The 26907-nt window shown below is 39.4% G+C and overlaps 1 protein-coding gene across 1 annotated transcript; it reads right to left on the bottom strand.

Moving 5' to 3' along the window:
• Positions 1-3809: 3809 nt before the first annotated feature.
• On the bottom strand, positions 3810-4508 carry LOC148017788 (calvin cycle protein CP12, chloroplastic-like). Its single transcript, XM_087661899.1, has one exon. The coding sequence runs from the start codon at positions 4410-4412 to the stop codon at positions 3999-4001; it is 414 nt and encodes a 137-aa protein (XP_087518025.1). The 5' UTR covers positions 4413-4508; the 3' UTR covers positions 3810-3998.
• Between the last annotated feature and the right edge of the window lie 22399 nt (positions 4509-26907).

Raw genomic sequence — 26907 nt, forward strand, 5'->3', positions numbered from 1 at the left:
TGAAATGCTAGGCATAACAATTTTCATGCCCACAATAAACTTCTTAGCTCTTCTTAAATGGACATCAACCCAATCTCAATCAAGTTGGTTCAATGTCGACATAAGTTGTTTCTCTTTATTCACATTATTTCACATAAGGGCCTCATCTACTTGAGGGTCATCAACCATAATATCTTCATTGAGTATAGCAGAGCCAATCCCCCCATCTAAGGTAGTGGTCTTCTCTAGACATTTGGCCATGAAGTGCCCCAATTGTCCGCAAGAAAAACAATACCTTGCAAAAGTACCCCATTTCAAGTGAAAGTGCAATGAAGACATTCCAATACAATTTAAGTGCAACTAGTTGGGCCTTTTGCATGAGGTATCCTACAACATGCACATATGGTTATGGTTGGTAGCCCTCAAGCTAGGGGGAACCAAAACAATGCTAATCTCCCCCATAGCATCTTTAGACAAAGACCAATATACTACAGGACAAAATTCCAATTCAACCCACATCAAGCTTTCTTATTGGAGCAAACGTTGGAAATCAACCAATAGACTTCAAGACACAACATGGACCAAGCATTTATCAAAAAACAGAGGATCTCTAGTTAGCACATCATCGTGATATCTTGTTGATTTGAGCATTGTCATAAAAGTCTTATGGACCAACGAAGATTTCTTCCACACAATCCCCCTTACAAGATGAAGTGTAACTATTGATAGATCCAAGAAACCACCAGAGTCCTGCCAATGAAGAAGAGGATCACTCTTTCGTGTAAGGCTACAAACGAACACAATTCGGTCTTAGTGTCCATAGTGGCATCCAAAACATCCTCTTTTCCCTAAAATCCAAAAAGGACTTCTGATTGTGTCGAACATATTCACCCAACTCCAACAGATATTCCCAATCCAACTCTTGGGAATCATCAATGAACGAGATAACCTACATATGAGAATGTGCTTGATGCTTAAACTGAAGAGGATCTTCAAAATCCACCATCATGCCATCAAGAGTGTCCTTGCTATGTTTAACTAGTGGTTGAACCTTAGAGCATGGCTAAACCTCTAGACAAGGTGCCATCATTTGAGTGCAAGAAACCATTTCTTCCACCTCCGTATCCAAGTCAGGCTCCAAAGCCTCCACAACCTAATTAATCAAAACAATATTACTCTAGCATGGCTAATATCTTGCTTGTAGCCAATGCACAAGCCCTCTCTCTCTCTCATTATCTATCAGTTTGTTTCTGTACAATTATCCTCTATTCATCTCTCTTTCACTCTCTCTCACTTCATCACTTGCAACATAGAGAGTGCACGAATAGAACAGGACCTGCTCACACAAGCTGCAAGAGTAGTGCAAACCCAAGATCCCTGCGACCTCAAAGATGGTGGCCTCTCTCCCTCTCTCTCTCTCTCTCTCTCTCTCTCTCTCTCTCTCTCAAACTGCCTTGCCTCCGTGCACAATAGGAGCACAACGGGTCATGGGTTCCCCCCTCCCCCTCTCTCTCTCTCTCTCTAGCATAGTACTTGAGCACACATCACAATTGGATGCCCACACAGTCAACCTGTAAACACTCCCTCTCTGTTTTCATGTCACACTAAGAGGTTCACTACAGGGCAGTGCATTTGCAAATCCAACTAAGAACAAGGCAAGTGCAAAAGGCAGGGTAAGAACACAACTAGGGAAGCAAGGCGGGCATGTAGCCTCCATCCTCTCTCTCTCTCTCTCTCTCTCTCTCTCTCTCTCTCTCTCTCTCAATCAGTTGTGATGAGAAAAGAAAGCAAGAAATGAAGAAGCAATCACATAACAACTAGAGAAAAGATGGCCACTATGTCTCAAGAAATGCTCATTAGAAGACGCACAACTTTCCACAAACCATGCATACACAACGAAGTCGCAAGCTAAAGAAGATAAGCCCAGATTAACTTACAACCATTGGAATAATTAGATTTTTTTCTTTCCACCTTAAATATGAGGTGGTCTCACTTACAGTTGGTCAGGACCAATTTTCTTATGGCACCTGTAGCAAAGAACTCTCTTTTTGTTCGTCCATGTTGATATGCCCAAATAATCCGTGCCAACAAGGGCCATCTGAATGATGGGAAAGGGGAGAGTTCCACACCCAAAGAAATGGGGCCATGTAACCCTTCAATGACGCCTCTACTTGTCTCGTAAGGCACCATATTAGACAAACAAGGCTCTGCCTATGGCGTTCACTATGACTGTCTTGCATGGGGGTAGTCTACCTGCAGGAAGCACCCTAGCAACATGGGCAAAAGAATTACAGGCTCAAATGAATAGAAATTTTCAGTGGAAGGAACATATAATGAACTAGACAGTTTGAAGTACTGATGCTCCTCACAAATGTGATGTTAAGCTCATGGTATAGTTGAATCCCTGTTCTTGCAATGTCCTGATGGTGAGCTTGGCAGAAGTATGAACTAAAACATGGTAGTTTTACTGACAAAACTCCATTAGTCTCATTGTCATAGCCTAAGGAGCCGTTCTACTGTTGTCCTAACTGTTAATTTTGACTAGCTCAATACTTTCTTTTTGTATGAATCTGATGCTAGTAGTGTGGGTCAGAATGTCAGGGAAAGACATTTTGAATGCTTTAGTGGTGTTCAAAGGCAGACTGCCAAGGAATATAAAAGTGCATAGGTGCCACAAGAAACTGTTGAAACAGGCATGGCCATATCTCACATGGTACACATGCCACAATCATAGTGACTCTGATGATTTTAAGAATCCTGTACAAATAAGGTTAGTTAATAGATTACAATTATGACTACCATTTTAGAGAAGATGGACATGTTGAAAAAGAGTTTTGGCATAATGTTTTCTTCCCTCCAATGACAGCCCCTGATCTCTATGATTTTAGCCACGTGATTCTCACCATATTCCTCTCCTCTTATGATTCACATGTTGGTGGATCATACCCTTCTCATAATATTAACCCATGGTTATGGCATTTTCTTTGTGATTGCATCAGCCTTGTCTATTGTTGCACAGCCTATCTTGCATACAACATGTGACATAAATTAGAGGAAGAAGCTCCAACATGAAATTCATGTTCAAAAACTATTAGTGACAAGATGCCTGCATTGAGAAATCGCCATTGCCATTCACATAAGCAGACTGCTAACTGCAAGCAGCAATCTGACAAGACTTCTTGAATGTGCTAGGAGCCACAGGAATTTGTGCTTCCATGTATTCCTTTGCTGTGAGTGACCACCAAAGAAGTAGTGCCTTTGAAAAAATTGAAGCTTTGTCTTGATAATAGACTCTTCCAATTTCCCTGTTTTATCCATCTAGATAGATTCCTTTGTTGAAACAGGTAACTAGATAGAACAACAAAAGTGTTGCTCCATATTCATACCGCAAAGACACTTGTCGATCCTGAAGCTGGCTATAGAACAAGTATAACTTCCTCATCTTTCTCAAAAGTTTGAATGTTCCTATCATCTTGAAAATACTCAGCCAGCCATCAGAATATGTGCCACCGATAGTATCTCCACCTCTTGGACGTTGGCACTACCATCCAGTGTCCACCCCTATCAGATTGACTCACGCGATACACATCAACGAAGGAATGTGCATCAAATAACACATGTTTATGAATGCAAGACACAAACCACATGACAAGGCATGTACGAATCGTGCATTCACAGAAAAAGACAAAAGATTATTCACAGTGCATGCATGCATGCATGCATGCGCACACATGCACATGCACACGCGTGCACGCACGCGCACGCTCACTCTCACTCTCTCTCTCTCTCTCTCTCTCTCTCTCTCTCTCTCTCTCTCTCTCTCTCTCTCTCATATTCATTCATTCTTCCCTCTGTAAATTAAAGGCCAAAACACTTACAAACATCCGTACCAGCATATTAGGTATGGCAATTAAAGACCAAGAATCTGTACGTCCCCCCTTATAACCTAATCAATATGATCAGCCTAATTTTAGATGATGATCTGTATACATAATCTGAGTAAGTGGATTTGATGCAATTCATTTCCCGTGGCCAATACCCTCATCTGTTTGAGGTGCATCCTTGCGGAGGTTCGCAAGAGCCTCCTTCTCCCGGGCAACGAGCATGCGCTTGTGGGCGATCTCCGCACTGAGCTCCTCCACCTCCTCCCAAGCCACCACGCACTCACCCGACTCATTGTCTGTGGAGCAAAGATCCTCTGCTTCCTTGATGCTCTCTGAGAGCTTCTCGCCTAGGCCATTGTTGACAGACGGGGTCGTGCTCGCTTTCGCGCTCACCTTGATCAGAGGCACCCCTGCAAACCAGTGCAGGCCGCGGCAGCGCATGTGTGCATGATGCCTCCTGCCAGCCGAGGGCTTGCTGAAGCACCAGGCGGATATGGAGACAGAGCTGTCGGATGGTGCATTGAAAGGACATCGAATCAGAGACGCCATGCCAGCTCCTTTCACCAGGCCGAGATTCTGCAAATGGATGTAAAAGAAAAGTAATGGAGGGATGACGAAGTTGATTCTATAAAGGGCTGTACGTGAAAATCATGAAAATTTGAAATGGTGAAGCAGTTCTTTTAGTAGCTGGTGATTTATTATTCCAGCTTCAGGGTCCAAAATTTCCCCTTATTTGGCAAGAGATTAGGTAGAATTAAAAGGTTTATCTCCTAGCTATTCAATGTGTGTAACATGTTTGGACATGAATAGGGATGTGGGAGGTGGGTTACCTTGAGGGATGCGGGACGTAGGGTTTGAACTCATGCACCTATGGAACTCAACCTATGTGTACCTCCACGGATGCGGGACACACGGTTACCTCGAGGGATGCGGGAGGTGGGTTACCTCGAGGGATGCGGGACGTAGGGTTTGAACTCATGCACCTATGGAACTCAACCTATGTGTACCTCCACAGATGCGGGACACACGGTTTGAACTTATGCACCTATTGAACTCAACCCATATGCAATCCATTACGCCACAACCGTGTTGGCATGTGTGTAAGATATTTAAAAGAATTTGGCTTTTCTATTATTCTTTTTCGAGTGTTTGCAATGTGCTTTGGCACAGCAAATAGTTGTAATATCTTCATCTTGATGGCACTTCAATAGCTTGGATACTTTGATAGCTACCATACTCTGTGGTAATTACTTTGATAGCTACCATATTCAGTGGTAATTACTTTGTGGTGTGCTGTTATTGTAACTTTCAATTGTGAGTTCTTTTGATCGCTTGCTTATACTTTTCATGTGGAGAGAGAGAGAGAGAGAGAGAGAGAGAGAGAGAGAGAGAGTGTGTGTGTGTGTGTGTGTGTGTGTGTGTGTGTGTGTGTGTGTGTAATGGAAGTGAAACTCCTAGCACAATGTATAAAAGTTGTATTTGATAGCTACCATACTCTATGGTAATTACTTTGATAGCTATCATATTCTGTGGTTATTACTTTGTGGTGTTATTGTAACTTTTAATTGTGAGTTCTTTTGATTGCTTGCTTATACTTTGCATGGAGAGAGAGAGAGAGAGAGAAAGAGAGAGAGAGAGAGAGAGTGTGTGTGTGTGTGTAATGGAAGTGAAACTCCTAGCACAATGTATAAAAGTTGTATTTGGCAGATACATATGGGTACATTTGAACATTTGTTGTATTAAGGTTGCCGATTGTGTAGGACTTTTTTAGCTTAGGCCAATATGCTCATTTGAGCATGTGTCTTATGGCTTTGCAAGTGTTGCATCTTCAAATGCAATTTTTGAGAGCCAATGCATGTTCCCCAATAAAAGTCATGTGCATACACACATTTATGCATGTGTGAATACTTCTACTCCTAATTCTTTGCAGATGATACTCAAATACAATTGAAGGTGATAGGAGGCCCATCTTTGAGGTCCATGCTCTATTCTCTAATGTCTCGAGGTTGTAAGTCAAAAAATACTAAGGTATTGTTTTTAGGTTTTTTTTTTTTGGGGGGCGAGGGGGGGGGGGGGGGGGGGGGGGGGCACATTAGGCTTTAGTGTTATCAAGCATGGCACCATATTCAAGTACTTGAACATCTAGCAGTAAGGCATGCTAGTTAGGCTCTAGGCTAAGTGCAATGCTTAGGCTCTAGCCTTTTTTATAATGTGAAGCCTACTATATTAGAGGAGTTCACATTGGCCCAAGTTTATCGTTTGTCACACATCTCGAAAAATAGTCCATCTTTTGCAAACAATACCGAATAGAGGTAAACTTTGCAAACTATCATCATTTCTCAAGTGAACACAGCTTTCTTTATTGCATTGAATGTAGAAGTTTGAGCACTCGTCCACATTATTTTTTATACTTGTAATTTTAGGAGCATTGTTTGTGAAAGGATTGTGACACCAAAGCTCTCATAAGAATCTTGTATAATGAATTAAGTTAAATTCCTAGAGGGGCACGCCAAGCTACCTCTAGCTGGCCGCCAACCTTATCCAAGGTATTCTAAATAACTGTAGTGGGAATGTGGACTAAACTCGCCACGAGAGGTCTCTCCGTAGATTAGTTTGATTGTAGGAGGATGCTTGGATGCCGAGGGCTCTGGCTATAAATCCACTACCTCCGGGTCCTACTTAAATAGTCTATGTGACTCGAGATGGATTTTCGAGGCTTTGTTACTAGTGCAAGGGTGGAAACTTGGAGGAAAATAAGACGCATCCTTAGAATTGCGAGAATCATCCTAAGGAACGAGATTTGTATCTCAGTTGAAGTTTTAATATAAAGTTTACTTTCAAGAAATTTGTCTGAACTGTTTTCGTGTGAGTGCATAAAATTGCATAAAGGAACATGTGACTAAGAGATTAATTAAGGAAGCTACTTGTATGTGTTACCACTAATGTGCCCTTAGGTAAGTAGAAAACTGAAGCTATCAAGGGAAGCGGATGGGAGAAGCCCTGATGGGTTCATCCTATGGCAAGGTGGTCCTAGAGAACCTTGTGCCCATTAGAGGCACAAGAGAAGAAGTTTCTTCTCAAACAAATCAAACCACCATAATTTGATGGGAAAGGGAAGACTGTTGAAGCTGATGCCGAAGTATGGATTGAATCCATGGAGGGTTACTTCAGTGCAGTAGGAATAGCACCTGCAAACCAAGCTGTGATTGCCAAGCTCAAACTCACTGACGAAGCTAGGCTCTAGTGGAAGCAGTGGTGTAAAGATCAAGCAGTCACGGAAAGCATGGTAACTTGGGTTAAGCTAAAAGAAGTAGTGCAAGGAAGGTACATGCCACTTGCATATAGAACTCAGAAGATGAATGAGTTCTTTAAGTTGAAACAGAGTTGGGTGTGTCTCTAGAGGCGTACTACTCAAATATGTCTCCTTGTTAAAATATGGCCTGACAATGAGTATTTTCCAACAAGTCTCTAAGTTCAGTGATGAGTTGAATCCACCAATGAGTATTTACAAGATGCATTGATAAGAGTAGGACCCATTGCCCAAGAAGTCCAACCAAAATCTAGAAATAATAGACCTTGGTCTCACAAAGACCAGAATCTAGGGTTATCGAAAGCTCAATTTAAAAGGGTGCAAGAACAGAGTCAAGGCCAACGGAAGAAGCCAAAGGCAAATGAACAACTCAAACAGATATTAGACCAAGGGTACCTATGTCCCAGCAGTTCTCCTTGGGGGGCTCTAGTCTTGTTCTAGAAGAAGAAGGATGGTACATTGCGCCTTTGCATCGATTATAGAGGCCTGAACCAAGTAACCATCAAGAATAAATATCCTATCCCAAGGATGATGAGTTACTTGATCGATTGCAGGGAGCAAAAATCTTCTCAAAAATTGATTTGAGGTCAAGGTACTACTAGATCTGCATCAAGGATGAGGATATTCCTAAGAAGGCATTCAATACTAGACATGGCCATTTTGAATTCATAGTAATGTCCTTTGGATTGACTAATGCACATGCCACATTTAATAGGCTAATGTAGGGCATTTTTAGACCGTATCTTGATGATTTTGTACTTGTCTTCTTTGATGACACCTTGATTTATTCCAAGGAAGAGGAGGATCATGAACCCCAAGTTTGCATCGTCCTGGAGACCATGAGGATACACAACCTATATGCTAAGAAGAAAAATTGTGCCTTCCTCAAGAGACAGATCAAATATCTTGGGTTTATTGTGTCAGAAGAGGGAATTTTTGTAGACCCTACAGAGGTTAAGGATGTCCAAGAGTGGCCTCCACCAACCACTGTCAAAGAAGTGCGTAGTTTTCTTGGCCTAATAGGATGGTACATGATCTTCATTAAGGACTATGCCTTAATTGTAGCACCCCTCACAAATCTACTAAAAAGGCACGTTGTCATAGTGCGGACGCCCACCGAACAATCAAGTTTTGATCAACTGAAGCACAGCTTAGTGACAACACCAATTTTGAAACTCCCTGACTTGAGCAAGGAATTTGAAGTTGTCACGGATGCTAGCTCACTTGCACCACTAGGCTATGTACTAATGCAAGAAGGTCATCTTATAGCATATTCTTCGAGGAAGTTAAAAAACTATGAAATAAATCATGCTACTCATGACCTGGAGTTGCTAGCACTTATTCATGCCCTCAAACTTTGGCAACAAGTTCTCCTTCATCATGGACCACAAGAGCCTCAAATGGATGTTCACCCAATCGGATCTCAATATGAGGCAATGTTGCTGAATTGAGGTTTTGCAAGAACATGACTTTGAGATCACGTATAGACCTAGTAAGGAGAATGTGGTCAATGATGCCTTAATTCGCAAGGCATTCCTCAATTCTCTTATTATGGAGGAACCTTCAATAGCGGAATCATTAGCAACTGTGGTGTCAATGCCTAGTAACCCTATCCTTGAATTAGCTAAGAAGGAAGCTAGTCATGACCCAGAATATCTGAAGATGATAAATGAGATTTTGGAAAAGGACCAAAACCTCAGACTTAAGGTCAAGGATCAAGAATTCTCTGTTAATGGGGGACTTATCTATTTTAGGACAAGATTATGCATTCCCTCAAGCAAGAAACTCAAACAGAGAATACTCTGGGAAGCAAATGACTCCCCCTTTTTAGGTCATCCCGGATATGTTAAGACCCTCAACATGGTCAGAAAGAGCTATCACTAGGAAATACTTGAGGGAGATGTACTCAAATATGTCATAGAATGTTTGTCTTGCCAGCGCATTAAGGCAGAGCATGTCAAGATGCCTGGGAAGCTGCAACCTCTTGACATTCCTCAAATGAAGTGGGAATTTATCAGCATGGACTTTGTTGTTCGGTTAACTTTAGTTGAAGGAGGATACAATTCAATTATGGTTATAGGAGATATGCTCACCAAGGTTGCACATCTCATTCCAACCAAGACAAACTATAAAGCTTCGAATATTTCCAGATTATTCATTAAGGAGATATTCAGACTCCATGGGTTGCCCAGAAGGATCATTAGTGACCGTGACTCCCTCTTCACATCTCACTTCTAGAGAGGGATATTTGAGGCCATTGGGACTCAACTCTGCTTCAATATAGCCTATCACCCTCAAACTAATGGCCAAACGGAGAGAGTCAACCAAGTCATTGAAGATATTCTTAGAGCATATTGCTGTCGCAAACCCAAGAAATGGATCCAATATCTACCGTTAGTAGAGTTCACCTATAATGCTTCTTACCAGCAAAGCATTCAAATGACACCTTTTCAAGCATTGTATGGGCATGACTATCGTACTCCATTGAATTTTTCAGATCCTACCTTAAGGGTAGAGGCTTCCAGGAAAATGGCAGAGGAAATGGATGAGCAGGTCAAGGCCATCAGAAAATACATTAGAGCCGCCTTAGATAGGCAGAAAGCCTATGCAAATCTGAATACACAAGAGCAACTCTTCAAAGAAGGAGATAGGGTTTTTATTCACATTCGACCTAAGAAGAGCTCCTTATCATTAGGAGAGTTTAAAAAGCTAAATCTAAGGTATTGCAGACCCTATAGGATCCTCCAATGCCTAGGGCCCCATGCCTACAAACTCCAATTTCCCAAGAATATAAAGGTTCACAATGTATTTCATGTTAGCATGCTAAAGAAACATGTATCCAATCCTAGCCATGTACTCAATGATCAACAAGTTGTAATGTCGTGAGCCAAGGAGTCCTTGAGTTCTGGCCAGATAGAATCCTAGACATTTGGGAGAAGCAGTTGAGGAGTAGAACTCTCAGAGAGTACCTCATCCAGTGGAAGGACTATCCAGAAGAAGATGCCACATGGATTGATGAGAGTACTCTCAACCAACAAGGGCCAATTGGTGGGAGGGAGGGGAAGCCAACAAGGAGAAGATTACGATGAAGACGATGAGGGAGGAGGGGTACACGTGTGCCACCTCCCTCCCCCTCCCCCACTATCCCTCCCCCAACTCGCAACAACAGCCTGCATGGTGGTGGCGCATTTTGGACCGCCCAGGTGGAGGGTGAGGAGAGGAGCACCATCACCCCCCATACCACTCCTCCTCCTCCTCCCTATAAAAGATAATTCTCCCCCCCTCCCAAATTGGTGGCGGCGCTAATCAGAGAGGGGAAGGAAGCCAATAAAATTTTAGAAAACTTCCACCCAAGAGTATATAAGGACCATCATAGAAATTTTGCATTGCTTTGAAGAAATTTTCTACAATCTAGGCCAGCAGCTACCTTGCAAGAGACACGTGTGTTGGGGCAAAGACCACCTTGGGCCCGTGAGCAAGCTTTCATAATAGTCCGTGCATGCATATGTTGAAGAAGGCCCGAGCTAAAAAATTGCTCCAAAGCGAAGGAACGTTCAAGTGAATGCTAATCCCGCATCAAATGATGGAGCTACGGGTCAAGGAAACAATTGCTCCAAAGCGAAGGAATATTCAAGTGAATGCTAATCCCGCATCAAATGATGGAGCTACGGGTCAAGGAACTGCAACACTTAGTAACCATGTGCATTCAATAAATTTTACTCTAGTAGAAATCATCTTAAATGAACAATAAACATAGATTGATTACATGAAGTAGAAAAATTTATTCATGCTAAAATTCATGATAGCAAGTCACCAATTATATTGCATTAAAAATCATGTTGGAGATTGTATTTATATTCACCTTAGCAAAAATTATGGATTTTATTGCACTAAAGGCAGTTTATAGAATGTAACAATTTTCATAATAGACTTTGCACAGAAATTAGGGATTTTGTATTCGTTTTTGTTCATGGAGCATTAAATTTTATGCACTAGCATTGGCATGCATGAGAGATAAAAGGAATTGATAGCTATTTGCACTAGAGTGTGTAGAAAAATGATACGAACTGTTAGGGATTGACATTTTACATATAAAATATCATGAAGGAGACTTGAATCTAGGAAGTTGCGTCTTATGATTGCAAGGCAAGATCCTGAGCATCTTAAATAATAAAGCCATGTTTGCATCCATTTCTGCAAGAAATGCATGCGTCCATGAAAAGCATTAAATTCTTGCTTCACTGCATGTGCAAAGAGTTAAGTTCTTCTTCGCTTGCATAAGTAGTGTATTCAATTTCTGCTTCACTTGCAGAGAGGAAATAATTGAAGGAGATAAAAGTGTTCTTAATTTTTTTTCACAAAATTGTGTTTACACCCCATGATTGCAATGTGCATGATTTAGGTTACTTGCATTCATTGAAGCATTAAAAAATGTATCTACAATAATGAACACTTGAAAGACATACAAGCTCCGATCCGCTTGAGATAATGACACATATAATTAGACTATTTAAAATTTTCCAAGTAAGAAGGTCAACTCACTTAGGTTATCCCAAGGATTCCCGATCAATAGGTAAACCTTAGAGTGATAGTTGTGACCCAACTATCAAGACGATAGAAACATTGTCTAAGGACCGACCCATAAGACCACTCATTTCTCTTTCTACACTACTTGGTGAGAGCATAGTTGCCCACAAACATGTGACTATTCATAGCAAACTAGGGTTTGCTATTGTGGAAAAATAAAACCCCATGATAGTGGTAGTCATCCAAACTACGGTAGAGTTATTCTTATCATACATGAGGTAGTTGATAATGATTTTTGCAAGGGAATCAAAGGAGTGAGATAATACATAGAGCCTACAGTGATCTAGGATGAATTAATTCAACTTATGTGAAAACTCTAATCCTAGAGGATTGGGTAGGGTTTCATGGGGATAATAATGGGGATGGTAACGCCTACTAAAGGCCAATTGCAATTCCTATTGCAAGGATAATCAAGAGATGAAGCGTAGATTACTCATCTAGGGCTAAGAGGCCTTGCACCTAGGATACATTTGTCACGCAAGAGATATGGATGATAACATTGAGGATTCGATGCAAATGCATCATGGCCAATCTCACCAAGCCAAGAAAAATCCGAAGGCTAAACATTCAAAAAGGAACTCCACCTCAGCAAGTGTTTTGAGCACCCGTCCATATTATTGTTTGTGCTAATAATTTTAGGAGCACTGTTTGTGAAAGAATTGTTAGACCAAAGCTCTCATAAGCATCTTGTATAATGAATCATGTTAAATTTTTGGAGGGGCACGCCAAGCCACCCCTAGTTGGCCGCCAACCCTATCCAAAGGGTTCTAATAAATAACCGTAACGAGAATGTGGACCAAACCTGCCACAAGAGGTCTCTCCGTGGATTAGTTTGATAATAGGACGCTTGGATGCCAGGGGGGGATTTGGCTATAAATCCCCTGTCTTCGGGTCCTACTCAAATGGTCTATGTGACTCGAGATGGATTCTGGAGGCTCTATTACTAGTGCAAGGGCAGAAGCTTGGAGGAAAATAAGACGCATCCTTACAGATTGCGGGAGTCGTTCTAAGGACGAGATTTACTTTCAAGAATTTTTTTTGAACTGTTCTTGTGTGAGTGCATAAAATTACGTAAAGGAACATGTGACTAACTGATTAATTAAGGAAGCTGCTTGTATGTGTTACCACTAATGTGCCCTTAGGTAAGTAGAAAACTAAAGCTATTAAGGGAAGCAGGTGGACACGTTCGTCATACTGCAGGGTGGTCCCAGAGAAGTGAGAGGCTTCTCAACATTCAAATCACGATGATGTATTGATCCTAGATACTGTAGGGTAGAGCCTTGGCTCATATCGTTTTAGGGGATCGGAATGGGACTTTACCCCATGGGTAGAGAGGTCAAGTGATGCATCCGTCACATTTCCCATTCTCTTTGAACCAAGTGTGATATGAGTCTGCTTTGGTTCAGATGCTTTGTGCAAAGGGGATCATCATCTAAAGACCCGACACTAGAAGGTTGTGGAATGACTTGACCATTAGAAACATAATAAGATTCAGGTCGATCCTAACAAGGTTGGCCAATACATTTCGTTGCGGGGTAGACTCAGGAGTCACTAGCCGACAAATCCTGTGACATTCCGTGGGAGTGTCATGTAGTGTCTTTAGATCAGACTCCCAATGGACTACTAAAACATGTCAAGATCTAGACATTTTACAATTCTTTCCATGACAATAGAATCAAGGAAGGCATGTCACACTTTGTAACAATTGGAATCCCCACATTCCATCTTGCTCTCTCTTGCTTGAACCTCCATAGCTCTTGCATCTTCTTGCTTTCGCATGTGCTCTCACCTCTTTCGCCACCTTTTAGCTAGTATCAGAGTGGACATTCAAGGAGTTTCATTTGCATTACATTCAACCTAGGAAGAGAACTTAACTTAAAGTCTTCATCACAACCACACACCAAGGTATGCATCAGTCCCATTGAGCTTGCCCTTCATCAAGGCTTGTTTCTAGCTTGTTCTAGGCATTGTCTAAGGTTTATTGAGCATTGAGCTCTCATTGAGATCAACCTGAAGAAGAGAAATGGCAAGTCATTCCAGGTAGTCTATTAATACTACCTCTTTTTTTGCCTACTTCAGTTGAACCATGTCCTAAGCCTTGTCCTTTGGTGCTTTGGCATCACATTAGCACTTTCCCCAAAGTTTGTAGGCCTAATCTTGAGCACTGTTGGTTATTCAATATAGACCTTTTGTCATACCATGTGGCCTACATATATTAAGTTGCATTATGCTTCTTTGATATCTTTGGGATGCTATCTTGCTACCCAAATGTTGCATTGATGCTTTGGAGAAGCTATTGGGGTTGTTTAGAGCTTGCTTAGCTCAATTATTGCAAGGTTTATTGTTGTAATAAAGTTTGTAGGGCAAGCATTCATAGTGAAGGTTAATGTTTTTCATGCCTACCTACACATGCTTTAGGAATACTACATGTATGTATTGATGCTTGGCATTGATTCTTATGCCTAGGTATGCTTATGCTGAGATCCACATTTTGGATTTGAGCTTGGTTGGTTGCATTTGGGAAGTGGCTACCTGCATCAAATTTTTATTGGTTACAAGCTAAAAGGCTTATTATAGGTACATGCTCCCGAATGGATTACTTTATATTGTTGGGTATCCAGGTGCTATGAAGTATGTGTATTGTGATTAATTTTGGAGAACTTTGGCCTTTTCTTTCTAGAGGTTGGACTCTTGAGTTAGTGGGAGACTCTTACTTGCTTATGTATATATGCTCAGTGGTCTACATTGTTCATGAAAATACTAATGCTTTTGGAATGATTAACTTTGGCTTGTATGCCTAGCACTTCCACCTATCAAATGGGTTTGTCAGCTTAGATGCATTCTTGGTTATGTAGTTGAGCTTCACTATTCATATGTTATGAGTTAGTTTTGCAAATTAGCACTCACTATTGCTTTTGGGAGATCTCATATGCACAATTGACTTATGTACATGCTAATCTTTTGTTTGGGATTGCATCTATGTCTCTAACATCTTTGGATATTTGACAAAATTTAGTGCCTGGATGGTTTGTGCCTATCTTTGCATTGCTAGTTGCATTACATATCTTGGTTGCTACCTCGATATTCTTATTAGTGGAAGCTTTGCATTTTGATCTTTTGCCTACAGTTTACACTCATTTACTATAGTTTTGTGACCATCCATGTTGAAATTTCAATTTTGAGTAGTTCTTTAAGAGTAAACATTTGTTATATGTAGTCTATGACATCTATTTGCTGGACAACTATATCTTGCATTATGCCCAACCTCTTGTAGTTGGTTTTGTACTAATTTTGGGGTTGTTTTGTTGCTATTACAACAATATGCTTACTCTTTGATTTATAGTTACTATGGCATTTACTATTGGGGATAGTGCATCTTTAATATAGACAAGTTGGACAACACCAACTTTGATTATTGGAAGACTCATATTTGGCAAGTATTGGTGCAAAAAAGCAAATCTAATCATTGAAATACAAAGGTATAAAGCCAAACTTGGCATTTGATGTAGAGGCATGGGCTAACTTGGATGAGTTATGCAAGTCCACAATTATCTTGTCATTGTCCAAGCAAGTGTATTTCAATGTTATTGAGACCGAACGAGGTCCTTGTGATTTATGGTAAAAGATATGTGATCTTTATGACAGATAAATTCCCATATCTCAATTGTTTTGGTTAAAGCAGCTTATGGAACTTTGTGTGAAGGAGGGCACTCCTATGTCCACTCATTTGAATGAGTTCCATTCCATTATCAATTAGGTTGTCTTGCATGGCATTAAGTTTGAGGATAACATAGAGTCTCTATTCTTGCTTGTTACACTTCATGAGTCTTGGGATACATTCCATACTACTATGAGTGCCAATCCCCATGAAGATGGGTTTAAATGCTCTTATCTAAATGGAGCTTTGCTATTTATAGAAGAAGTGAATACAAAGAATATTGTTGTAGCTTGTACTTCTCATATATTTAGAATTAGAGGTACACATGATAGTAAAGGGAATAATAATCATGGTAGAGACCCATAACCTGATAGGGGCAAGTCTAAGTCTTGTGGGAAATCACACAATAAGTCTTGTAGTTGTTGAGAAACACGGATCTTGAGCATGGTTGGTTATGAAGGTCGGAAGCCAAAGACTAGAACCATGATGACATAGATAAGAGAGACAATGATTGTTACTCAAGTGAATTAGGTTCCAAGATTAAGTGCTTAGACTCATAAACACAATCTTGAGTAGGACATGACAAGGACATAGATTGGAAGTACAAAAGTACAATAGCATTGCATTGAAACAAGAGCCATGCACATGCTTATAAAGCCTTTGAGTTATTCCACTCTCCTCATTGTGCTTATGGGATATATAGCATCTCTACCTAGAGCATACATCATTTTTCTATCTTCCAACACCCCCCCTCAAATGATGAATTCCTACACTTGTTGGCTTTTGCCCCCCCTACATGATGACATAGCTCGGAAGACTAGCTCATAGGCAACCTAGTCAAGTTAAAGCTTGAGACATTATATCTTTGGCAAGGGTTTTTTTACAAAGAAAATCCACCAAGGGAAATAAAGATCCACTATGGAAAAGCACGTGATCCACTAAGGGAAGGATACAATGGAAAATTCTTCAAAACAGTATGTCAGAGTTGTTGTTGGTAGCGAAAGCATCTTTTTCATTCATGAACTGATTTAGGTGATGTTCATTTTGCACCTGTTGTGATCTTTTCTTGTGAAAAGATTCATTGGTTGTATGGCTAGTCTTGCCATAGTAATGACATATAATCTAATCCTTGTTGTTGATGTTGAATCCTTGTCCACGTCCTTTTGCTCCATAAGTTCCCTTGTTGGTGTGCAAGAGATTGTCCTTTGAGATGATCTCTTTTGCATCCTTGTTTTTAAGTTTACTTTCTTCATCAAGTAGAGAATTCTCAATGTCTTTGAGTGAGAGATTCGGAACATTACTTAAGGTAGACACAAGGTTCTCATATGGTTCTTAATTAACACTTCTAGTAGCACTACTATGGCTTCATCCTCATCTTTGTTCTTCTTTAAAGTTTCAAGTTGAGTTTTTAGGCTCTTAAACTTATTAATGTGCATGGTCATAGAGGAACTACCCTTTACATCTAGCTTATAGAACTGCACAAGTAATTTTACTTTTAACTTTTTAGCTTGAGTTCCAAAGATCCTATCAAGCTCATCCCATACCTTTTTTGCATCTCTAATGCCGGATGTATGGTGCAATACATCATTAGATAGTCCCCAAGCAATGATGCGTAGAGCCTTGTTGTTCATCTTTTTCCACTCTTTTGTCTTAGGTTGTACTTCTTCAAATGAACCCATCTTCAGCATCTTCCTTGTTGCCATTTTCATCTCCTACATCATCCTCAAATAGATCCTAGAGGTCTTTCCTCATGAGATGGTACATTGTCTTTTCTTTCCAGGCATGAAAGCCTTCACCATTGAAATTAGCTATTTTCTCAAGTTAAGATATTTTGAAGGAGGCCTTATTGTGAGTATACTCGAGCAATGTCTATTCTTTTATAATGATATTGTGTCTTACAAGGGGTTTAATCAATTGGGCATTCATGAGCTTGAAAGTCAATGGCTATGGCTACCATGTTTTAGGATTTACAGGCAATTGGTTTTTTGTTCCCTTCAGCTTGTTGAAGTGATAGCTTGGCAAGATACTTGATGAGAAGGAAGCTCATATGGTGCCCTATCAAAGCCTATGCTTAGATTAATAATCATAGCCTGCAAAACCAAGATGAGCTATACAACAGAGGATGAGCAGAGATTTAACAATGACCTAAAAATCATGCAATGCTAAGCTAGATGATGAGTAATGTCAAGGCTTAATGTGCTAGGAGGAGCTCCTTGACATGGAAAATATTCGCTAAGAAGAATCTTGGTGAGATATGGTTTGTATGGAGAGATCCAGGAGCTCCAAGTGAGGCGGTGTAGGCTGGCTATGGCTAATAAGAATATAGGGTGAAGATGGAGGTGAGAGATGAAGTCATCTAATGGAGCTGAGGTGGAATGAGGTTATGGGGAGCTACAAAAGTAGCAAGAAGAGCTAAAACATGCTCACCATGGCTCTAATGCCATTTTGAGAAACACAGATCTTGAGCATGGTTGGTTATGGAGGTCGGAATGTAAAGACTAGAATCATGATAACATAGACAAGAGACAATGACTGTTACTCAAGTGAATTAGGTTCCAATATTAAGTGCTTGGACTCATAAACACAATCTTGAGCAGGACATGCCAATGACACAAATTGGAAGTACAAAGTACAATAGCACTGCATTGAAATGAGAGCCACATACATGATTATATAGCCTTTGAGTTGTTCCACTCTCCTCACTGTGCTTATGGGATATCTTCCAATAGTGGTCATATGTCTTCTCTTATCATTTTTGTAGATAGTAGGGCCACATAAGGCTGAATTTCCATAAGATGCACAATGATAGGCACAAAAAAGACAAAGTGAAAGCACAAGATAATGCTAAGTCTTCTGATGATTGCAACATTGTTCTTAAGTCCAGTGTTAAGCACAAAAAAGACAAAGGGAAAGCACAAGATAATGCTAAGTCTTCTAATGATTGAAACATTGTTCTTAAGTCCAGTGTTAAGATAGAAGAGATAAATGCCTTGGAGTATAGCTTAGATGATTATATACTTGCTACTTCTTCACTTGATGCTACTTACTTGCATGACGTCTATTCTTTTTATTCTCAGTACTAGCTTCTTGATTCGGGGGCTTTCTTTCATGTTACCCCACATCATCATTGGTTTTATACCTACCGTATTGTTACATATTTAGCTAGATTGGGTGATGATCATGTATGTAACATTGTTGGTATAGGTGATGTGAGACTGTAGTTTACTAGTGCTCCATTTATGTTGCATGATGTACATCATGGTGTGGCTTTGACTAGAAGGCTTATCTTAGCTAGAAAGTTAGATGATGATGGGTATCATGTATCTTTCAATGATTCTACATGGAAGATTACATGTGACAACCTCATTTTTGCTAGAGGTGCCAAGGTTGGGAACTTGTATCCCTTGCTTGTATCTCGATTTTTTAAATCATGTTTTGGTTGTGACTGATCTTCCACATGTATCTCTTTAGTATCGCCATCTTGGGCATATGTTCCTTGAAAAAATGAAAGACCTTACTTATTTGTAGTACTTACTATCTCTTGACTACTCACATTTTGATTCATGTGATCATTGTTTGTGGAGCCCCAAGGGAGACACCAAGAAAAATGGGGCTTTTATTGCAAGAAAATCTATCTTGTACTATCAACAACCATCTTTTTCATATTTAATATGTCCACAACAAAGAAAACAACACCACAAACAAGAACTCTTCACGCAGCTCCATATAAACAATTCTCCACGGCTTTAACTTTAACAAAATCCATCCTAATCTTCATATTCTTCATTGAATTCTTTGATAGACCACAAAAACACAAAAGAATACTCCACTTCGAATGGAAAGATATCACATATTATAAATCTTCAAAATTTCCATAGCTTTCTCTCACAATATAGTTTTGTATGTCAGACATTTGGAGTTGCGAATAGATTATATATTTCAGTGTTATTCCTCCAAAGTGACTGATTGTCCTGAGAGTTCGTCGCATACCATGATTGACTCTATCATTTAGAATCAATGACAAATCAAAGCTTCAGCTCGTGCACAAGACATTAACCAATTGAGGGTGGATCTTTTAGCCCATCTTTCTAGGAAACCCCCATTTAATTGCTCCTTTTTTGAAGCTTATCATCATAGATTTGCCGCCTTAGGTCCATCAGTACCTTGTCTATGCCATTATCAATAGATGGCCCATAGGTATGATACTTATCTTTTCCTATATCAATATAACCCCCAGGTCATTTTACCCCTTCTCTTTCAACCTCAAGGTGCTCCTCAAATTCCTATCTTTACTCATTGTTCTTTCATTGAAGATCATGTCTTTTCCCCTCCTCCTTCTTGTCCTTCCCCATCTACAGTGTTTCTCTCCACTTTTCCTACCTATCTATTAACACCTTTCTTAACAGATTCTCCTAAATTTTCAACTAATCCCTCTTTAGCTCATTCCTCATTTTACGATTTTGCCTACCCATCTCTTCATCCACTTTTACTAGTTCCTCTTCCATCTCCTACCACTTCTATTCCCCATCCCCCTCAGTTGGTTAGTGGATATGCAGGTTTTGATCAAAAGATTCCTAGAAGACAAGGGTGGAGTTCAACTAATTCTCTTACTAGACCTCAAATTAATGGGCCATTGATTCCAGGGGAGTTGACGACTGCTAGTCAACCATATTAGAATTATCTACATTTTTCTCAACAACATTCTCAGTCTACAAATCCTTCAGTGAGATTGACAGCTCACTTTGCTTGGTACCTAGCATATATGCACAAGCATTCACATAATGATCCAAAGGTCATTCCAAAGTTGTGCATGAATGTAAATGTGAACATTGATTCCCAAGAACTGGATGTATTGTATTTTCATGCTCTTTGTTTATCTAGCGAATACCTTACTAGAGAGGATGTGTTGCCTCAATTTTTCCAAAATCCTCCAAAGACTTTTCTAGATGTAGCCTTATCCATGGAGAATTTTCGCAATCACCAAGCCTTCAAGAGGGATCATCTTCATTGATACCTTTGGATGTATCTTTCATGATTCATAATTATATATCTCTCTTTTGGAGGTGCCATTAAGATGGTTGTTTTGTGTCTAGTATTTATGTTGTGTATTAATTTATACGTGATGGGTTCATGGTGGTTGGATATTCAGTTTGTTCGAGAGATATATTTTTGCATATTTGCAATGATGATGATGCTGAATGGATAGCTTCAGATGCAAAAATGCAGAACCTCTTATATCCTTTACGAGTTTGCCATGATTTTCTATTGTTTATAAGATGTGTTAATGGATAAATGGTTTTCCTTTCATTGTATTCTTTATTAGATGCAGGTTATAAGATGGGGTCATGATTGGATGAAGTTTCCTATATATGATTGTTGAAGATCAAGTTGAGCTATTTGATGAACTTCAATTCTCTTTTTCTTAGGTCATGAGGATGCTCCCTTATTAAGTGTGGGGATATGTTGAGAGCTGAAATGACCTATTTTTTTGGTTGATTTTTGTTGTTTTTGTGGGTTGAATGGTTGATTTTACATGATGATTGATTGTCTTGGAAGTGGTTTGAGAGTGTTTTGGATAGGAAAGAATGGTTTTGATAAGCTCGTGATGTTTTTTAGTAGAGATATAAGGTTATGTGATGTTCTGCTACGTTATATTGATGTCGTGATAGTGTCTGATTGGTTCTGATAACTTCTATTTTGTTCTGTTTTTCTTTTATATGGAAGGATGGAGTAATCATTGATGAAGTTTGAGGTTTTTTGAAAGATCATTGAATGGTTTTTGATGGTTTTAGTTGAGTTGGATGCTTTCTGTTGACCTTTTGTAATCCTCTATTGAGCTTCTGTAGAGCCTCTATTTCTGTTTTGTTATGTTCTGTATGCCTCTGTAAGTGTTCTGTTGGATGAGGGTGTAGTATGAAAAAATTTTCTAGCCTTGGAAAGAGGTGAATGCAAGCTCAAAAGAGCTCAAGGAAGTGGAAGAAGTAGCTATTGAAGACTCAAAAGAAGACTAGTGACAGTGATGAGCTATGAAGAGTTACTATAGTGGCTATGATGACCTTTCATATCAGACATACCTCTTGGGAGGGGTATTCATGAACAAAGAAAGGTTATTGTGAGTGATTATTAAGTATTGTAGTGAGGAGATGATATACTATTGAGAGAGAGAGAGAGAGAGAGTAAAATATAGCCAGTCCTATGAAAGATAACGTATCTTCCTATTCATCGTCTGGAATCAACAAATTACCTCTCAAATACATATAAGACAGAAGCATAGTATCTGAAGTCACAGAGTCTTCAAAAACCAGTCGAACAACTTTAATCAATAAGTTAGAAGACCAAGCCCCACTCCAACCATCATTTGGAAGAGGTAAATCTATCATGGAAAGCTTAATGTAAAAGGCCAACTTTTATTGTTGATAATACACGAAAAAGGAGTGATCTGGAGGAACATATTCCTGGAACTATTCAAATGAGGACCACATCAAATCCATTTGAGACTGAAATTTTTCCACCTTAGCCTGAAACAAAGGGCATAACGTGGCTTGTCTTTGAAGAACTACCAATTTTGTAAGGGACAAAGAAGGAACTAGTTGTACATGACTTTACGAAGAAGAGTGAGACTGAGGCAATTGATCCTTAAGTTGCTGAATCTGAACATTGCTCTAGTCTAGGATAGCTGTAGTGGATTTAAGCTTCTCTGTTTGGGCAGCTATCATAGCCTTCATCTCTTAAACCTCCTTCTATAACCTATCCCTCTTCTCTGTTACAGTAACAACTTGGGGCTGGGTTTGTGCCAACTAAGTTGTCAAAGTAAAGATTTCATCTTTCTGTGTATCCATGACCTTAGTTTGGTGCTCCATGACCTTAGTCTGCTGCTCCATTTGTATACAGAGGTAAGAAAATTTCTCTTGAGCCGAAGCTAACTCAGTATTAGCTTTATATAGCTCCTCCTTATATTGCTGAACTTCTTCATAAAAAGAAGAAGAAAGCTGTTGGATACATGCAGTAATTGAAAGTTCAATTGAACTCTAGATATCCTTGCACAAAAAAGAAATGGCATCTCCTGTTAGTGGGCATTGTTCAAAAGGAATAGAAATGTCCAACATACCATCCCTATGGGCTCTGAAAAGATGTCATTTGAAGGAAGGTAGGCAATGTGTTGCAAGATTGAGTAGGAATTGTAACTAGAACTAAAGGAGTAGGAACTATCACTGAGTCAACAACTCATTTCAGGCGCTTTCTCTGAATGACTAAAGGTGGGGGAGAATCATCATCCTCAATGATCACATCATCATCTTCATGAGAAGGAGAAGGAACCTCTGGAGGATCAACTAGAGGTAAAGGGACTTCCTTTGCAAGGGTAGCATGCATCAATAATACATAAAGGTACGATCGAAAGGTGACATTAGTCACATTTCCTCTAGTAGCCCTAACAAAATGTTGATTCATCTTTGCCAAGAGATAGGTACTACAATCGATGGTAATACCCTTCAGGACCATACGAGAAGCTACAATTAACTCCTTGGAGAGATAATGAGATGAGGCATAGACCTGTCCTAAAGAAATTGACACATTTGCTTTCATAGGGAATTGGAAATCATAGAGACATTGACCCCTAACGTGGTATAATAACCTCACCATTCCCATCCTCACAAAGCGCATTCATTAAAAAGGGAAATGTGTAGTGTGAGAGAAATAAATGTAATGAAGTATTTATTTTAATAACATTAATAATAAAATTTTTTAATCAAGTAATAAACCTTAAAAAGAAAATGACAATTCCTCGTTATCCTTTATTTAAAAATTATTAAGATTGAAACTATGCTTTTAATGTAACCTGGACTTCGGACCTTGATCGAGGATCTCTACATGAAAATTCATTTATTAAAAATTAATTGTGTATTGGGCACTTTTTTTTTTGCCAGTGCATGCTTTTTGGTGATGGTTGGTTTATTTTTATTTAAAATTAAATGTGTTTGTAGCACAGCATGAAGCGAGTGCTAAGGAATGACGTGTTGATTTTAATTTAAAAAATATGTGTGTATTTAACATGGGTATGCGTGAAAAACATGGTGATCATGATTCCTTTTAATAATTAATTGTTGATTTTGGGATAGCAAAAATAAAAAAGGAAATAAAAGAAATACGTGGGAGGAGTGTATATGCAAGCACAATCTAAATGCGCTATTAGTAATGGAGAGGATGCAACCACAATGTAATCCATCAAGAAAATCCAACGAGTTGAAAAAGTTTTGCTAATATAAGTGTAAGCAAACTAAACACCATGGCAAATAATTTTCAATAAATAGTGATGTGTTTTTTCTGTTAGGTTTTATGTATGTGTGTACACACACACACACACACACACACACACACACATACATACATACATACATACATACATACATACATACATACATACATACATACATACATACATACATACATACATACATACATACATACATACATACATACATACATACATACATATATATATATATATATATATATATATATATATATATATATATATATATATATATATATATATATAGTAATGTGGATTAAAAGCTAACCACAAAGGTCCAATAGATTTTCTAGAAATTTTCTAGCCATTTTCAGATTGAAAAAAGTTTTTTCAAAAAATTTACATGTAGGGTTTCTTATTCAATTAATTAGGTTCCAATTAATTTTGATCATTTCAACACATACAAGTGATCCAAAAATATGAAGGAAATGAGTATGATTTTTTGGATTTTTAAAAATTTTAAAACTATTTTTCAAGAATTTTGGATAACTTTTTATGAAATTTAATGTTTTTAATAATTTTCTAATTTTTGTGGACATTTTCAGTTGAGAAAAAGTTTAAAATTTTGAGAAAATATCAAATTATTTTAGCAAAAATTTAATAATTTTTAAATATTTATTTGGCATTTTTATGGGGTTTTATGAGTTTTTGTAAGTTTTCATGCTTTTTAAAAGCTTTTTTCGATTTTGAAAGATTTAAAAATTTAGAAAAATATACCTGATGGGTTGCGTGACAGTTGCATGTGAACATATGAGCACGTCACCCCATGAAAAAACCCACATGCGCGTCCTCGTGCATGAACAACCACAATCACGAACATGCGTCATGAGATCCAAAGCCTCGCACGTGAACAATGCCTAAGAAGGCACATACGCACACGACACAGAGGAGAGGAGTGGTCACGTCTAGACAACGGATGAAGAGACGCAGGGGCCACCAATTGAGAGGGTAAGGTGAGGGAAAAGTGGGGGAATGGATTATGAGTAGGGTTGTTGTGTGTTTTTTTTCTTTTTGAAAATGGGTAAAAAGGACACACACACACACATAGAAATAAAGGGGAGGTATGTGAAGGCCATTCGGTTTGTTTTTGTGTTTTGTATGGTAATTAAAATTTAATTTAATTTTAAAGGGTTCAACATGTTTTTTTTTTCTTTTTGTGGTTATGGTAAATTTGGGGGGGGGTACCTAAGGGGTGGGCGGTCATGGTCTTGAGGTGGGCAGGTAGGCACTGGGGTGGGCGAGTAGGCAATGTGATGGGGGGGAGCCACGGTGGGAGGGGAGGGAAGGGAGTAGAGGAGGTGGCAGGAGAGAGAGGAGGTGTGAGGGAGGAGAGGAAGGCGACGTGAGAGGCAGCCAAGAGGATGCAGGCGGCAACATCGCAGATGGCAGGGCATGTTAGACAATGACAGAGTGAACATGGTGGATGGTGCGGCCAAGTAAAGGCGCATGGGAGGATGAGGTAGCCGAGGAGGAGGGAGATGAAGAAGAGGGAGGGAGGAAGAACGGGGGAGGAGGAGGAGGAGGGAGGGCAAGGGGAGAGAGGACTCTCGGGGGGGGGGGGGGGGGGGAGGTGGAAGGGATAGTTAGGGGAAGGGGGGAGGTGGAAAGGGGCATGGGTTTAATGTTGAATGAAACGACAGTTATCGCCCTCGTCCCATGTGTGTGTGTGTGGGGCAAGGGTTAAAAAATTTGCAGTGCTAGGACTGAGAGGGCATGTGGAAACACGTTTGGGTGGAGGACGATGGGACGGATGCATTGATGTGCCTTAGAAGCCGGAATTGGGAATCTGTGTGTGCAAACATGCATAATATCAGAACGTAAATTCATAGAAAAATTAATTCTAAAAAATCGGACAACCAAAATGAAACACAAAAAAAAAAGAAAAAGTGTGCAAAATAACGTGCCAGACATTCTTGTCGGATGAGAATGCTGTTCTAATAGGGATAGGATGCGTTCACATGGAAAGAACCACAAAAACGCACCCAAAACGAGAAGTAAAAAGTAATACAGAGAGATCCATTGTGCGAAACCTAGCAAGATGAACAAAAAAAATGTCCATAGAAAGATGTCAGATAAGATAGGTAAGGTTGAAAGCCCGCCCAAGGATAATAGAGTGTGTTCGCATGGGAAAAACAACAACAAGACCAACGAAAACAGAATCGAAAATTAATATGGAAAAATCTTTGCATCACAATGGAGGGCAACAAAAGGAAAAAAATGGCAGGGAAAGCTTGTGGGATAGGTTTGTAAGGTTAGAACACAGTCCTAATGGCATTAGGGGGCGTTCACATGGAAAAAACAAGAAAAAAGAGCACAAAAAGACACAAAAAATTAATAAATAAAATCGATAGATTGAATTAGGATGGAAAAAAAGAAAAATCATGTAGGAGACCAAGTTAGACATGGCTATTCAATCAAAATTAAATTTCGAGGTGGTCAAGGCAGGTTCACATGGAAAAATGATTAAAAAATGCACATGAGAATTCTCGAAATTATGGAAAAATTAATAACGGGCAAATAAAAAATTGGAACGGTGGGCAATGAAAAGGAAAAAGGTCTCAAGAAGGTGTAGGTTAGGGCTGTCACATCAGATCGTTGTTTCGAAGTGAAAAATGCACGTTCACATGGAAACGTGTTAAATGGGCAAAAAATTCTTCAAAAAAGAATAACTCATGATCCGTAGCTCAGAATAGGGGGTTATAAAAAGGAAAGGTAGCTATTTTGAAGGGGCAAACAAGGTTGTAAGGTTAGATTGTACTTTTGGTGAATGTAAGGTGTACGTTCACATGGAAAAGAGAAAAAACAAAAGAAAAGGAAAAACAAACAAGAAATAACCCCAAGACGGGTTGAAAGAGGATAGCTGGGTGGGGAAGGGACCCCATTAAGGTATAGCCAGGACTTGGTATGCTCAAATTGTCCAAGAGGGATGTTTCCATAAGGGTATGCATAGTGGACGCGCAGGGATGCATCCCCATACTTAAGACCGTAATAGATCAAATTATCAATGCAACAGGGTCCTAACATGGGAGCATAACCCATACACATGTTGAGATTCAAGATTATTAGTCTTTTGTCAGTTGTTTACCTTAGTTGAATAAGGTTAAGTCACACTAACTTAACTATGATTAGATCTAGGTCTGTTGATCTTTGTATGTGTGTTGTACACACAATTGACTTC

The sequence above is a fragment of the Lygodium microphyllum genome, chromosome 21, assembly GCF_053477565.2.
Source record: "Lygodium microphyllum isolate KBCC chromosome 21, Lygodium_microphyllum_v1.1.10, whole genome shotgun sequence".
Lineage (NCBI taxonomy): Eukaryota > Viridiplantae > Streptophyta > Polypodiopsida > Schizaeales > Lygodiaceae > Lygodium > Lygodium microphyllum.

What these genes read in the sequence shown, in the direction of transcription:
- LOC148017788 (XM_087661899.1), bottom strand. Translation starts at nt 4,412, where the DNA reads ATGGCGTCTCTGATTCGATGTCCTTTCAATGCACCATCCGACAGCTCT.